Source organism: Camelus ferus, chromosome 30, assembly GCF_009834535.1.
Source record: "Camelus ferus isolate YT-003-E chromosome 30, BCGSAC_Cfer_1.0, whole genome shotgun sequence".
Taxonomy (NCBI): Eukaryota; Metazoa; Chordata; class Mammalia; order Artiodactyla; family Camelidae; genus Camelus; species Camelus ferus.
The window spans coordinates 18,231,836-18,246,809 of record NC_045725.1 but is presented as its reverse complement, the minus strand read 5'-3'; the positions used below and the strand labels follow the sequence as shown (position 1 = coordinate 18,246,809).

Below are 14,974 nucleotides of genomic sequence, written 5' to 3'. Positions count from 1 at the left end.
TTAAACAAATGCAACTAAAAGTGAAAAATGGTAAGTGGTGATAAATGTGATAAAGATATTCTTTATGGATTTCTTCCTAAGAACCTTTATAGTATGACAAAGTGCATGGACAAAGAGATTAGGAAAGTTTCTGAAAGTCAACTGGTCACGGAAGACGAATCCACCAGCACAGGCAGGGGAAAACCATGGAGCGAGCTTGTGCCTGAATTCAGAGGGCATTTACACTCGAAATCCCATTTTGCCGGGAGACCTGACTTGGAAGACCAGTCTTCTTGGGGTCTTGTCTGCATCTCAAACATAAGAGAAATGGACTGAAAGCCTCTTTCTTGAGCTGCAAAGTTCTTCAATATTTAAAAAAGTGTTTTTCCTATGTCTCATGTATTCATACACTTCAATTCAGAACCTCTGATGCTGAGTTACCCCAAAAGGAGAGTTTTCATAAAGCTTCTTCAAATGAGCCAAGCATTTTCCATGGTAACAGCAAAACCAACAATAATAATGATATGTCTTGATCACTCACTATGTCCCAGGACAACAACTCAGTGGATATAACACCCTTATTCCTGTCATTCCCCCCTCAAGGACAAGGGCAGAGAGTCCGCTAAACCTTATAGAAAGCACAAGAACTATTGTTCTCAGCTTCAATTCTTTCCAGTGTTCTAAATTACAAAGCAATGTGAACTCTGGGTCTCCATGGCTTCTCCACCACTGCCACCACCACTGTCAATGCCACCATCACCACTGCTCTTCTCTAGGCTCACGGAGGATCAGCTAGTCCTATCCGGAAGAGCAGTGAAGGAGCAAAGAGCAGCCATCTGTACTATCAAAGTAAGACTACCATAATCGTAAGTGGCACATCTCGCTGTAACTTCACTGTAATGGGCAAAAGTCAAAGTGGTAAGAGATTCCTGGCTTAGACAGTCTTTAACTAGGTTCTAAACTCTGTTCTCCCAAGAACCACCAAGGAGAATACTCAGAAAGTAATGGTCTTACATCCTCTATTTTTTCCCTTGTTGGTTTAAAACCTTGTCTGTAACCCAAGAAGGCTGGACAATGGCTGATTGATTACTCTTTTTTGGCTCAAAAATTCTAAGTCTAAAAAATCATTTGCTTTATTAGAACAATTTTCTTCACACATCATAAAAATTCCCAAGAGGAACTTTGTTCCAGGGAAAGAACAGCACGGAAAACATAGGAGACAATGAATGGGATTGTAAAGCTCATATGAAAAAAGATAATTACCACTATCTGAAAATAATCACTAGGAATGACCACATCTCCATTCTTCATCCAATTCACAGTGGGCACAGGCTTCCCAGAGACTGCACATTCAAACTCAATATCCATGCTTTCATAGGCATAGAGGTTGGAGGGATGATTTAAAAACCATGGCGGAACTGTAACGACAGAAAACAAAAGTGAGTGGGCGGGGATGTGAACTTGCAATGCTCAAGTCAAGTCTTCTCTGAGTTAAAAACAAATATTGAAACTATTTGTAATTCAAATAATTCCCATAAACACTTAGACTTTAGTTTACTTACAGGAACTACCAGAGGACACAATACACCCCCCCCAACCTCCCATGCAATTAAACAGTTGCCGTTAATAGTGTTTTGCCACAAAGAAGTTTTTAAAAAATGGAAAAAATATTGGCATATAATAAACATTCTGAATACCTAAGTATTTGTATCCAGTTGACCTACATAAAGGATGGTGGAAAGTGCGTAAAATTATGCAAACTGTGCTGATAAAGCAAATGAAGGGACACTACTATGACTGAGACAACCCAGAGGAGAAAACAAGAAAGCCAAGTGTCCCTGTAATTCAGGAGTTTCATTAGGATTTAGTTAAGGTGATGGACTCATTCCTGTTGAAACTGGCTGTGGCGACAGGACACTAAAAATGACTATCATTTTTACTGTGGACATATTTCTGTTGTCCCAGCAATTACCTATCTAGTGCATTACTACACTGTATTACTATTTTCTCAGCAGGGTACGTGATACACTAATTTAATTTAATGTCTTAATTACCATAATACTAGTTACTCTATGATGGAAATTTGCAATTGAAAGGAAAGCACAAATATAACACACCTTTGCTAGCAAATTTCTCAAGCTTGGTCCCTCAAAACCCTGCCTAGGAGAGGAATATTCTGAAAAGTGATGTTTATCTCCTTACACTGAGAATCTTAAAATGATGTCAGATTTGAATATTTATACTGTCTGAGATCCAGGTTAAATACACAAGTGAAGTAGCAGCCCTAGTCTCCTTTCAGATTGGAAATAAATATGCATGTTTAGTGGACATTTTTAAAGATTGCATTTTTTGTCGTTTTGGTGTTATGCTCAATGCGTAAGGAGTGCTGATTTTTGCTTCTTTCAGTAACCACCACACTTTGCTCTTTCCAACTACTATCAGCAAAACTTACCCCTGAAGTCAAAGTGAATTTGCCATCTTTGATGGTCACTGCCTTCTAGAAAAATAGGAGAGCCAGTGGAAAGTACCCAGGACTCAAGTCCTAGTTTTTCCACTGAATGATCTTGAAAATGAACTCTCTTTCTCTCTATTTTGCTCCCTGTCTTATTTTCCTTGTTTTTTAACTAAATATTTGGATCTCTAGTGCTAAACAACTTTCAATTTTTTAAATTTTTCACAAGTGTAAGTTGGTTTAGATTACTCAGCTGGGAGGTATTAATAGTCACAGACTAAAGACATGAAAAAAAATGTGTCTGAGAGCTCTTCTACAGGGAATGTGTCCCCACTGTATATAGGGTTAAAAATAATTATTTAGAGTTGATAATATTACTGTGAGATTTATTCTTTGACCGAGTTCACTGAGAATGAACCAAAAGACATCAGAAATATTTCCTGAATGTCTCTAATCAGATATATTAATTGTCTCTTTTGGATTCTGTTCTAAATTTTATCACAGATTTTGATCAAGAATTTATTTAACAGCCAACAGCCAATATTTATCAAGAGCTGACTGTACAATCTGTTACCCTCAGCACTTTATATGTATTATTCACACCACAACTCTTTAAAGCAGGTTCCATCATTCCCATTTCACAAACGAAGAGACTAAGGCATAAGGTGTTTAAATAATTTTTCCAATCATACAGCCGGTAGGTTCTACGGCCAGACAGGCTGACTCCCCCTCCTTACATGCTGAACTATTTTGTAATCGTTCTGCCCCTGGAAAATTCCGATGGAAGAGTAACTCAAAAATATTCCTGAAGGCTTAGACATAATAGAGTTAAGCGATTAGAGCTGTTAAGAAAAAGTAACACCATGTTATCTATTCCTTTTCTCCTTTTAAGTTCTTCTTTCCTGCAGCCTGAAAACTGCCCAAGTCTGCTCAGCCTCACTGTTCATGTTCATCAGAATTCCTGGAATCACCCGTGCCCACATTAGAGTTTTCAAATTTTGAGTGACTTCCATCAGTGGATCTTGAAATTAATTTGTGGGAGTTGAAACTAAACTTTAAATATATATGTCTATAAATATAGACATGTACATAAACATACACCTATATATACACATACACACGTACATGTGTGTAAACCTATACATACACACACACACACACACATATATATGTATATATCAGAGGAGAAAAGTAGAAAAGGAATAGGAAGAATTAAGAGTACAGAAAAAGAAAACAGGAAGAGAAAAGGACACCAAAGCTACACTGAAGAAAAGCAAAGTGAAGCCAGATTGCTTTGGTTTAAGTTCCAGTCTGTCCACTTACTACAAGTGTTTCCGTTAGCATCCCCCTTTATAACTTGGAGATAAGAATTGAGGATAAGAATAACCATTAATGTTTGTAAATGACAGTGCATCACTGTACGTTAAAGAAAAACAATACAGAGAAAAACATCAGAGTGCATCAACTCCAAAATATCATACTGCATATACGTAAACACACATATTAATATGTAAATACATGGCTGGGTCTGTGTGTGTGTATGCAACAGCCTCTTTTTTTTTTAATTCCCCAAGTCTCCATTTTGACTTACCTTTTCATATTCTCAATGTCTAAAATAGTGTGCCTCATGCAGTGAAATTTAAGAACAAACTATTGAATTTAAGTGACGTCCGTTTTCTGATAGTTTCGTGTAGGTTCATTCTGAATGTTTCCTCAACTTGAAGAGGAGGAATCATCTTCCTGTTTATTATCTTTCTGTGGAATTAAATCAACTGAAGCTGATCACACAGTGAATCCGGCAAACCTTCTGTTTCATTGATTAGTAAGAGACCCAGGTGACCCCTGAACAGCAGGGGGATTAGGGACACCAAGCCTCCGTGCAGTTGAAAATCCTCATGTGTAGCTTTACAGCTGGATCCACAGTTCTACATCCTAGGAGCATGTAGTACTGTAGCATGTATTCAATGAAGGAAATTCATGTCTAGTGGACCCATAAGTTCAAACCTGTGTTCTTCAAGGGTCAACTGTAATAATAATTTCTGATTAAGGGAATAATTATTTGTTTAAGTACATAGTTGTAACTGTAAAATGGTAAAAATCACCGAGGCATTCTTGGTATTTTTCTACCTCCAAATGCCTACATGGTCATGATCTATCACCTGTAACTTTCTCATATCTCTCAGGCTCTCAGCATTACACTGGATATCTTGTCTTCCCTGGCTGTCTAGGTACTTTCATTTCTTTATCAGGTTCCCCAATTTTCACATTATACCAGATGACATACAAGGATGACAAACATTGTCTCTTTCACTTAAATGGGAAGAAGAAGCATCAAGCAGCAATATTACACATGAAAAATGGGTCTAAATCTCATGCTTTCTGAAAATATTCTGCCTTTCTTGGACAGTGTCACCAGCCATCAGCAGATTGTGTGGTGAGGACAAGGGCTCATGATTTCTCTTCACATCTCAGAGGTTAATACACTGCCTCATTCACAGCACGTGCTCAACAAAGATTTGCTACTGCTGTTAATAAGAACTCAAGCAATAAAATGCACATGTTCATCCTTTCCTGCGGCAACAGTGGTACAAGATGAGGAGGAAGAGTTTGGATGATGTTATGGAAAACATGTACTTAACAAAATAATTTTATCACCCTGGAAAATAAAATGTCAGTAATTGATCAGAAAAAATAAAGAGCAAAAAATGATGCCACATGACCTGTTGGAGAAAAATCTATGTATGTGTTATTTTAGATACCTTTAAGAAATATTCTTTAAGCTCTTCTCTGTTTGAGCCAAAATAAAGTCCTTATAGGACTTGGGGAAAGTTCTTGAAAAGGTCTGAATATATAGACCTGGATTGGATTAGAAATTAGGTGAAAACTTTTCTTTTTTTTTTTTTTTAAACTTTTCAACCTTGCTTTTAAATACTGCATCACCAAACTGCTACCTACTTTCCTGAACTTACCATCCACACATCCTTCACGTATACCCTATGACTAAATTTAACAATCACACCCAGCCTTTTCTGATCCCAAACATTTGTTCAATGTTTCCTCATCCTTCAGTGTTTTTTGTTTCATCTACCTATCCTTCATGAATCTACTTCTCCCCTCCAAAAAAATATTTTTTTCTTTTCTTGTAAAATTTCCTCCCCTTTTAGAAACCCTGTGGTGTGTATTTTAACTGATTTTTGACAGCACTTTGCAAATTAGTGTTAACTTCTTTGCACAAGATGCTTTATCATGCTAACATAAATTCAATACATTGCTTAACATGTTTCTTGATCATTATGCTATCTGAGCAAGAGTGGAACAATGAGGTTTACCCAATTTTTCTCTTTTTATTTGATCTCTTTGTCTTTTTCTGTGATGAGCAGATAAGGATCTATTTACCCCATGTTAGGATTGCTTCTTAGAATTTAGAATCTAGGATATAACCACGTGACACCTTTCACAGCTCTGGAGTACTAGATTCTAACACAAACTAAGGCTGGGACTAACAAGTGAATATGACTTATCAATGGTTGTGGACACGTTTCTTCAGCCTTTTTTTTTTTTTTTTTTTTTTCTGATCATGAATCCCTGCCCAGCACTATATTCCTTAGAGGATATAATTTCTATTTATTCTCTAAGAAGAAACAACCATTCTTTCTCCATGAAGTTTTGTCCTTCATGAAGCTGACAATGGATTTTCCTGCTTCTTTCAGTGCCCTCTCCCTGGGCTCAAGTTTTATACCACTTAATGTTGTTAGATAACTTTCATATACATCATTATTTACTAACCAGACTAGGATTCTTAAAGATGAGGCCTGAAACACGCACTTTTTCTTTTAATTCCTTTTGAATATTAGCATAGTTCCCCCTCCCTTCCACTCTTGTGAAAGGAATAATTCACTACTTTAAGCTGTTTGGTGGCCAGCAATTTCTTAATGACTAATAAAAATGAAGTACCATGAATTTTCAAGTTTATCAAATCATTCCATTCACATACTTCTAGCCCATTTCAGAGAACGGCTTAACATGCACATACAATGCTTAAGCAATTTCAGGCAAGATAGTGATTTTGTTATACTTTCCTTTTTCAGCTAGAATAAAATTCATGACCAGAAATAAATTACCCACATTTCCATCAGATCTTGGTTTCTCAGGATCTTCTTAAGTACTTAGAGTACATATCGAGAGAATTATTCTACCTTAGGGGCTGAATAGTGACTACAACAGAAATATGAAAAATAAAATTCTGTTCTTAAAAGTGCTATCATATTTAGAAATGATTAATAGATGAGATATTCCTCTATACTGCAATCTTTAGAGTTGTAAAATTAAACATTAAAGTAAAAGTCTTTTCCAAATTAATTACTTTTTAAGTAAGTTTCAATGCTATGACTAATGATTTGAATTCTGTAGAGTGAAATTTCTTCTGTAATTTCAGCCCCAAAGTCATCACCCACAACCTAAGCAACATCAAAGGCTTTATTTCACGTCAACGATGCCTCCCAAGTATTTTAGTGACATCCTGCATTACTCACAACTCTTCTTTAGACTTGGATTCTAGCGTTTTTACTTTTAGATAAAGTGTTTAGCTATTCTTTTCCAGTTATTCAGGTACAAAATAAATGTGGGTCAATTCTAAACTACTAGTCTAATACACATAATTAATACTCTCTGTATCACCTTACCTTTGAGAAGATTCTATACACTCTAAAGATCTACCACAGCTCTTTGAAATTGCAAGAATGTATTTTTAAAGCCAAGAAGTTGATTTAAATGAACAACAGGAAGCACAAATCACTGGTGAATGATAAACAAGAATCAAGTTTAAAAAGAAAAAATTGAGACTTTTTTAAATGAGATTTTGTCAGGAGAAAAATAAAATTACCATGAGCCTTGAGGGGCTACATTTTGACCCTGAGAACAGTGAAAAGCAAGCTGGTTTCCCTGGAGCAGAATAACTCTATTCTAAAAGAGCTAATTTGTTGTTGAAATAACAGGCATAAACCCATTAGTCTTCTCTTGAATGCAAATACCTCAAGATTCTGATTACACCAAATATCTAAAATATGTTTGCTGCCAAATCAGGCTAAGTCCATACACAAAATAAATGAGTTCTTTCCAGTGTAGTCTCACAACTACGTCAACAGATAATTTCACCTTAAGGGGCCATAGTTTCACATGTAATCACATCCAGATGACTATGAGGGAAGCCATCTGGCGTTGAATGTAGGTTTAGTGATGACGTATCATGGGGGGAAATATTCTTAATAAATTCAGGCTTACATGTTAAATGTACCTCGACAAAATCCTACTTTTATCGAATAACATTTCTAAAAGACAATTTATAGATTAGAAATTGCTCTTTCATCCCATAGTTTCAATTCTTCCTGCACTAACTTTTGTTGCGAAAATAACTTTCTTTCAGCTAACAATCTCTAAATGTGTAATCCTCCTTCTCCTTCATTTAACAAGGAACTGTGTGATGTATCTCTGCCCAATCCAACACTTCTCTCCAGGCCTTTTATGTGACAAGTGACTTGAAGTCTGCTGAATATTACCCTCTAGTTTGCCCCTTCCTACCTACGTATCTGCTTCTCCGCCATAGGACTGGCTGTTGAGATGTGCATTTCATTCTCTATTGAAGTTGTCTTTCACACACACCTCTCTGTATTCTCCCCCCACCCCACCCCCCCAAAATTAAGCTGGGGTAAGTTGGGTTCCAGTGGTAAATGACTGGAACGCATTCCACATTGGAAATAAAAGCACACTTGAGTTTTGTTCTAATTATTAATATTGACTGGGGCTCCCATTGTTCTGGAAAAATGAGTTTTAAGCTGTGGATTTTATTCTTAGCATTTTCTATGGAAAAAAAAAGTTTCAATCTAGTCTGACAGCAATCATTTCCAGAGAGAGAGTAGTGAGAGGTTTGGATCCTCTTAACAACTGCGAGGATGTTCACTGTATCTTTGCCTGGCATATGTGTAAGCCTAGGTAGCATGTTTAATTGTACTTCATTTTCCCTCAAACAGAAGTAAACACATCGTTGCTGGAAGCTACACGACAGAGAAGCAGGTGAAGCAACCATCCATTCCACCGTGGCATCAATCTGCAGAAGAATCCACTAAGCTAGTAACTTAAGGACAGGGGCTGCCTTATCTCTCTTTCTGTCCCCAAGGCCAAACGTGAGATGGATACTAACAGACGTTTGTTAGATAAATAGGCATCGGTGTGGTTCAGTCTTCATAGGCTAATGCTTTGGCATTGCCACCTTCGGGTGACAAATAAGGAGTAGCTATGGAAAAGCTAGATGAGCAAAAAATATTTAAGAATAAAGGTGGGGGGGTGGGTATAGCTCAGATGGTAGAGCAAATGCTTAGCATGCACGAGGTCCTGGGTTCAACCCCCAGTACCTCTTCTAAAAACAATGAAAAATAAATAAAGATAAACAAACAAACTTAATTACCTCCCCTCCAAACCAAAAAAAATTTTTTAAATAATAAAGGTAAATTTTTCTTCTAAAGTTAATTCCAATGACAACAACAGAATATTAGAAGCATCAAACTATAAAGCCATTCTGCTGTAGCTTCCAAAGACGGTATTTTAATCATCTTAGAGAAATAAAAGTTGCGCTCTTTTGACTTTATTTTCTGCCCCATCAGCACGTCTTATTGAGGGCATAATATGCTGAAAACTCTGCGCTCCTATCTAAAACTGGTCTATGTACTGTGAGGATGAAGAACAGCTGATCTTCAACCTGGAGAGGCTTTTTTTTTTCTTTAAATGTGCTTGGAAACTGTTTTAGATCTCTTCTCACAGTTTTCTTTATCCAGACAAATAATTCCCTTCCTTTCCTCAGTTTCAGCCGTTCCTGAAATCAGGGTTGTTTCTCTCTAAGTCCAGACTGAGCTTTCCATTTCTCTCTTTAATTGTAGAGGTTAGGACCAAACTGGGAGAATGATGTTGTGGGGCTGAAAACAGTGATAAAAGTGTTTTTATCAAGGTCCTAATTCTCCATGCTTACTGAGGTTATTGCCATGTCTTTGAAAACTTGATTCGTGTGCCATCAATGTCCTTCAGTAGATACTGGCAACTCTCCATCAATTCAGTTTGTGTGTGTCTGTGCGCATATGTATATAAACACATAATCACATATTTAATACATGCACTTCTATATATTTATGTACATATTTGTGGTCCTATATAATTCTACTGTAAACTATAAAATCATATGGAATACCTATATTTGCAAGGTTATCTGTACACATAGACATGCAAAATTATACATCCACACATATACAATTTATAAACATCTCTTTGCCCAACTTTTAATTTTAGCTGTGAAGAAAATGGCAACATGTTAAAAAAAACATTAAACTATTAACAAACATATGTTGTATGATGACAAAAAAATAAGCATTTAGAATGAGTAATCCAGTTCCTAACACTGCATATTGACAGAAATTTAAGAGTTATTATATTTCCCTCAGTCAAATATTTCCCAGCTTGCCCTCCTGGTATTTGAGAGAAAAAGATGTGGATACTCTCAAAGGCTAGAAGAAAATGTTTCTGTCATGCCTGAGAGCGACTTCTGTGTATTTTTAAATGCACAGTGAAGAGTTACAGTAAATTACAGTAGAAACTTTATTTATTTTGTTAGGAGTAGATATGAGGGAATCTCCCAGCACAGTTAACTGAGAAGACGATGGCTTCTAAGATGTAACTAATTCCCTTCCCTCAGTACCTAATGAAATAAAAAGTAAGTCCCAGCGCACACACACAATTCACCTAGTACAACCAAAGAAAAGAAAGCACAGTCAATTGTATTAAAAAAAAAAAAATCAAAACAGACAATTCTGGCGTACAGTAGAAAGGAAGAGTGGGATGTAGTTCCTCATCTGTCCTGAACCCCAGAAACCCCCCTGGAGTTTGGGGAGAAACCTAAGAATTCTCAGTAACACCTCCAGAACTGAATCAATGTGAAGCCTGTGGGTAGCCTTATGTTCTTCCTTCCTTTTCTATTGACCAGAAGCTGCAGTGACCAGACCTGAGGACTACTGCCCCCTTCGTGGAAGGGAATAGGAGACACACAAGCGTGCAAAGCTGAGTGCTCGACTGAACTCACTCCCTTACCATTCCTGCTGGTTATCAAAAAATGAATAAAACCTAAAATACCCAGCACTTTAGACTGGAGCCCACGAGGTCTCAGGCAGGGTGGTAAATAGGTCTAGCAGTAATTCCCACTATGTTAGAACAAACAGTGTCTGGACAGAGCCACCCACACATGAGTAAGATAAATGACACATATGACAAATATGGAAATATATTACAGGCAAAAAGAGAGAGAGGGAGAGAGAGGGAGAGAGAGAGAGAGAGAGAGAGAGAGAGAGAGAAGGGGAGGAAAAGTGGTGGGGGGGGAGGAAGAGAGAAAAACCAAACACTCAACACAGAAGAAAATCAGAGGGTAGGAGCAGAAATGCCTCAAGTGGTTTCACACAAAGGATTTACTTATTATAAAAATAAATTCAACAAAACTAGAGGTCAAAGACTAGAGGATAAACAACAGAACGAAATGAAAAGGGAGGCACTGGACCTAACGAAGCAAATCAGGGAGCAAAACGCCACCATCCGAGAGCCAACACATAAATCAGAGAGCACAAGGGCCATAAGGGGCACCTTACAAACTGCGGTACCCACACGCGGGAGACTGGAAATAACCGCAGTGAGTGTGCACGGAGGAGGCACAGGGCCTAAAGTAATCACGGAAAGAGGCCACGCAAAGGTGAGGTAATATTAAGATAACGCATCCGGATGCAGCAAGCCCACAAGTGGAACAGAAGATACAATCAAAGATAAAATAACAGGATTTTTTTTCCCCTGAAATATAAATCTGAATTTTCAGGTTGAAAGACTATACCCTTTTCCTGGGGGAACTGAATACACAACCCTCAATAGTGAGACATATTTGAGCTATTGAATCTGGAAGAGAAAGAATTATCTGAGCATCCAGACAGAAAAATCAAAACCAAAACACATGTACAGGGAGTGAGGGAAATTGGGTTCCCATATAGTAATGTCTAACGTCAGAGAACAATGAAGCAATATTACCCAAGAATATTAGACGTGATTGTTCACATACAAAGCTATGTTCCCAATTCTGCAAGTCCTCAGAAAACACAGCACTTTCTAAAGTCAGTCTGACAACAAAATCTAGGCAGTTAAGAAAATCATTAGAATTAAAAGTTACGCATTGCGACAAAAGAACTAGTGATGAATACTGCATACAAATCCATACAGAAATAAGAGTAAACACATGGAAATAATGTTTAGAGAAGACAATTCAATTATTATAAACCTGGACAGTATACAACTAAAGCCATAAATACCAAACGCGGAAGGTGGGTAAGCGAGAGGATGGATGGGACTGCTAACCTCTCCTCCTAGTCCCTCAAGGCTCCCATCTTTCACAGCAGTGATTTAATCAATTGTGTCTTTAAATTAAAAAATGAACTTAAAAAGACTAGAAAACAGTACCTCTAGCTGCATCACATTATTATAAACGCATTTCTACCTAACTACCCAGCTATTTATGTACATAGAAGGCTGAATGGAACACTGAGATTTGGGATGGCTTTTAATTCACATAGATTATCTTCACAAAATTAACAGAGTGCTTTTTCTAGAACAATTTTTTTTAAGGAAGCAAATAGTCTAAGATATTACAGTGATTATGGAAGTGTAGATATAGATCCTTTCTCTTTTCATATTTTTAAAATTTTCAGTGATTATAAAGATATTCATGAAAAATCTACCTTCTGGGAAGACTTAGTATGACAGCTTAAAATACTAGAATCCACTGGAAATTCTAAGAGCTTGTATAAATAGTACATATGATATAAACAGCAGGTAAACATACATATCTTTTTATTTTATCATATGTCTCCACTGGGTTTTGAAAGAACTTCAGGGAGACTCCTGTTGCTGGTGGGGGATGAGAGAACATAAACTCTTAAGGGAGATCATGAGCGGTAAGAGCCACACTAGGTTTCCTACCTCGAAGGTGGTGAAGGGAGAATGTATACAGGATGGCCTGGAGGAAAGCACTTACAAGACAAAGGAGAACCTGGAACTCTGACTCCTGGTTCTAGCTCTCCTATATGTCAGACTATAGACACAAAACAAGTTACCGGACTTCTCTTGACTTCAGTTTCTTTGAAAACTCAGAAGGTTGAATTGGAAGCCAACTGTTCTAATTCTTTGGCACCTCTTCACATGTTGCTGGTGAGGGGTGGCTGTGATGTCACTTTCCAATCCTTTAATACCTTCAAGGAAAATACTGCCACTGTGTATACTGAGCTCCCGTATTCACTTAAAACTTCAGGAGAGCATTCTCTGCTGCTAAAGCAAAGAAAGTAAATTATCCCCAAGCTTTTTTTCCAGCTTTAAAATTTCTGAGAGTCTAATCTGCTAGTATATTCAGCTGGTCCAATGCTGTTCAGCTTCAATAGTTTACATCAAGTTGATTTAGAGAAGAATGAACAGGGAAAATAAAATTGTCAGTTTGCTTTTTATTCTGCCACTAAAATAATATTTGGATAGCATTAATGCATCACCTAAATGATAAATACCAACCTCGGCATCTCATAAAAATCACACAAAGTGACTCAAAGGCAGGTCAAGGGTAATTAGTTCAATGCCTTGCTGCAAAATGACAGGCTTCCTTTCACACTAACACTTGCAAATGGCTTCCCCTTCAGATTACTTGGTGAAAGAGTACTTCCAGCATCGATGACGTTCCAGTTCTGAGACTATCTGCCTTTTTCACTCCTGTGTTTTGGCCTCAAGAGACCTTGGCTATCTCCCTACAGATAAGGCCAAGCTCCATGGTAATTTTACTGCTTTGCAAACACAGATTTCAGAAACTGTGGAGAAAAATGTGTGTGTGTGTGTTAGGATTTATAAAATCCCACCACATAGATAGCCCATTTATAAACTTGAAGGGCTTCTTGCATAGTAAATGAAAATGGTCTCTTTAAGCATTTTGCCTGGTATTTAAAACCCAAAAAGGAATGCTTGTAACATTCATGTGCAATTCATTGTGGTAAGTTGGATTAAAAAATTCGGAATTCATAAAGTTCATTTTAGTCAGGAAGAACCCGTATCAAATTTTAAAATGTAGTGTATTAAGGGGTATGCATTAGATTAAAAACAGCAAAATCTACCACCTGTTTAATAGAAGTTTATATCAAAAGAGATCTAGAAATTTCTGTTGACTGCCAAGAATTTCAATTTTAAAACCCTGCCCTGGTATTATATTTAGAGGACCCTGAATATCATAAACAAATAAATATATGCATGTGTGCACGTATGTGTGCGTGTTTTGGGGGCATGTATGTACCTGTGTATACGTGTGATAAGAAATGCGTGGCTACCTTCATCACTTGGGATCTGGCCGTAAGTGCTGGCAGAGAACACTGTGTAATGCTAAACTCCTCTCCTGTGAGTAACACTCTTCAAAACTCAGAAACATTTTTCGTTTCTCCTCCTATAACTCACCAAATACAACAGTCAAAATGTAAGGCTAACTCAGAAGTTCTTACATTTCTGGCCCTGTGTTTCCTAGTGAAATCTTCTTATACCCAAAGGCTCATTGGGAAATGGCTGGAAAGAAAAACTAGAGGAAATATTTTAGTTAATTATTCAAATTGTACAGAATCCTTCCTATCCCTTCTCATTCACAGAGGTCTTGGCACAGTTTGCTGAACATGACTCGTAAGTTAAAAGCAAACTGGTTAGAAAGCTTATTATTCGTCCACTCATTCTGATTAAAAAAACGTATGTGCTACTCAGAAGCTTCTAAAGATTACTTGGTATATTTTCATACTTGTCATTCATATGTCTCATATTTGTTCTTGTATATACATTTAATTCCTGCTCATATGCTAAACATAAGTCACATAAACCAACACAAGACTTTAATGAGTGATACCCATGCAACATCTATACAGCTATGCACATCTATGTTCTGTAGTCATAGATACACCCTTGAATGCACCCACTGGAATGCCTATAAAGCGCAACTTGAAATCTGAACATTCTTTCTGCTTTTATGTGCATAAGCTGAGACAAAATATCTGCCTTGTGGAAAGAAAAATGAATCCACCAAGTTATAAGTCAAGTCGCAAGTTATACAAAAAGGAGCCATTTTTTTGCATTTTGGATTTTTGCTTTTTGAATAAACCTGAGCTCCAGGTAGACCAGAAATGTAGGCTGTGAGTACTCTGTGGATATAACTGTGCCTGAGTACTTATTACTTTATATCCTAAAGCATAATGTGTGCTGAATAAATGCTGGTTTGATTGACTGATTGACTGAATCTATAAAGGATTTAGATCAAGTCTACCACTTATATTTTGCAGATAAAGAAACTGAGGATAAATGGTATTTTTATAGTATCACACAGCCCATAAATATTGAAGGTTATATCAGAATCCAAGTTTCCTAAATTCCAACCAATGGCCTTTCCTTTTTAACAAACTACATTTTTTA

General features: G+C 37.1%; 1 protein-coding gene across 1 annotated transcript in view; it reads right to left on the bottom strand.

Annotated features, from left to right (window-relative positions):
- DCC (DCC netrin 1 receptor) overlaps nt 1-14,974 on the bottom strand; it is a 986,493-nt gene that overhangs the window by 382,149 nt on the left and 589,370 nt on the right. Inside the window, exon 6 of the mRNA XM_014557664.2 lies at nt 1,243-1,397. Within this exon, the coding sequence (XP_014413150.1) occupies nt 1,243-1,397 (155 nt within the window). The remainder of the gene's footprint in view (nt 1-1,242; nt 1,398-14,974) is intronic.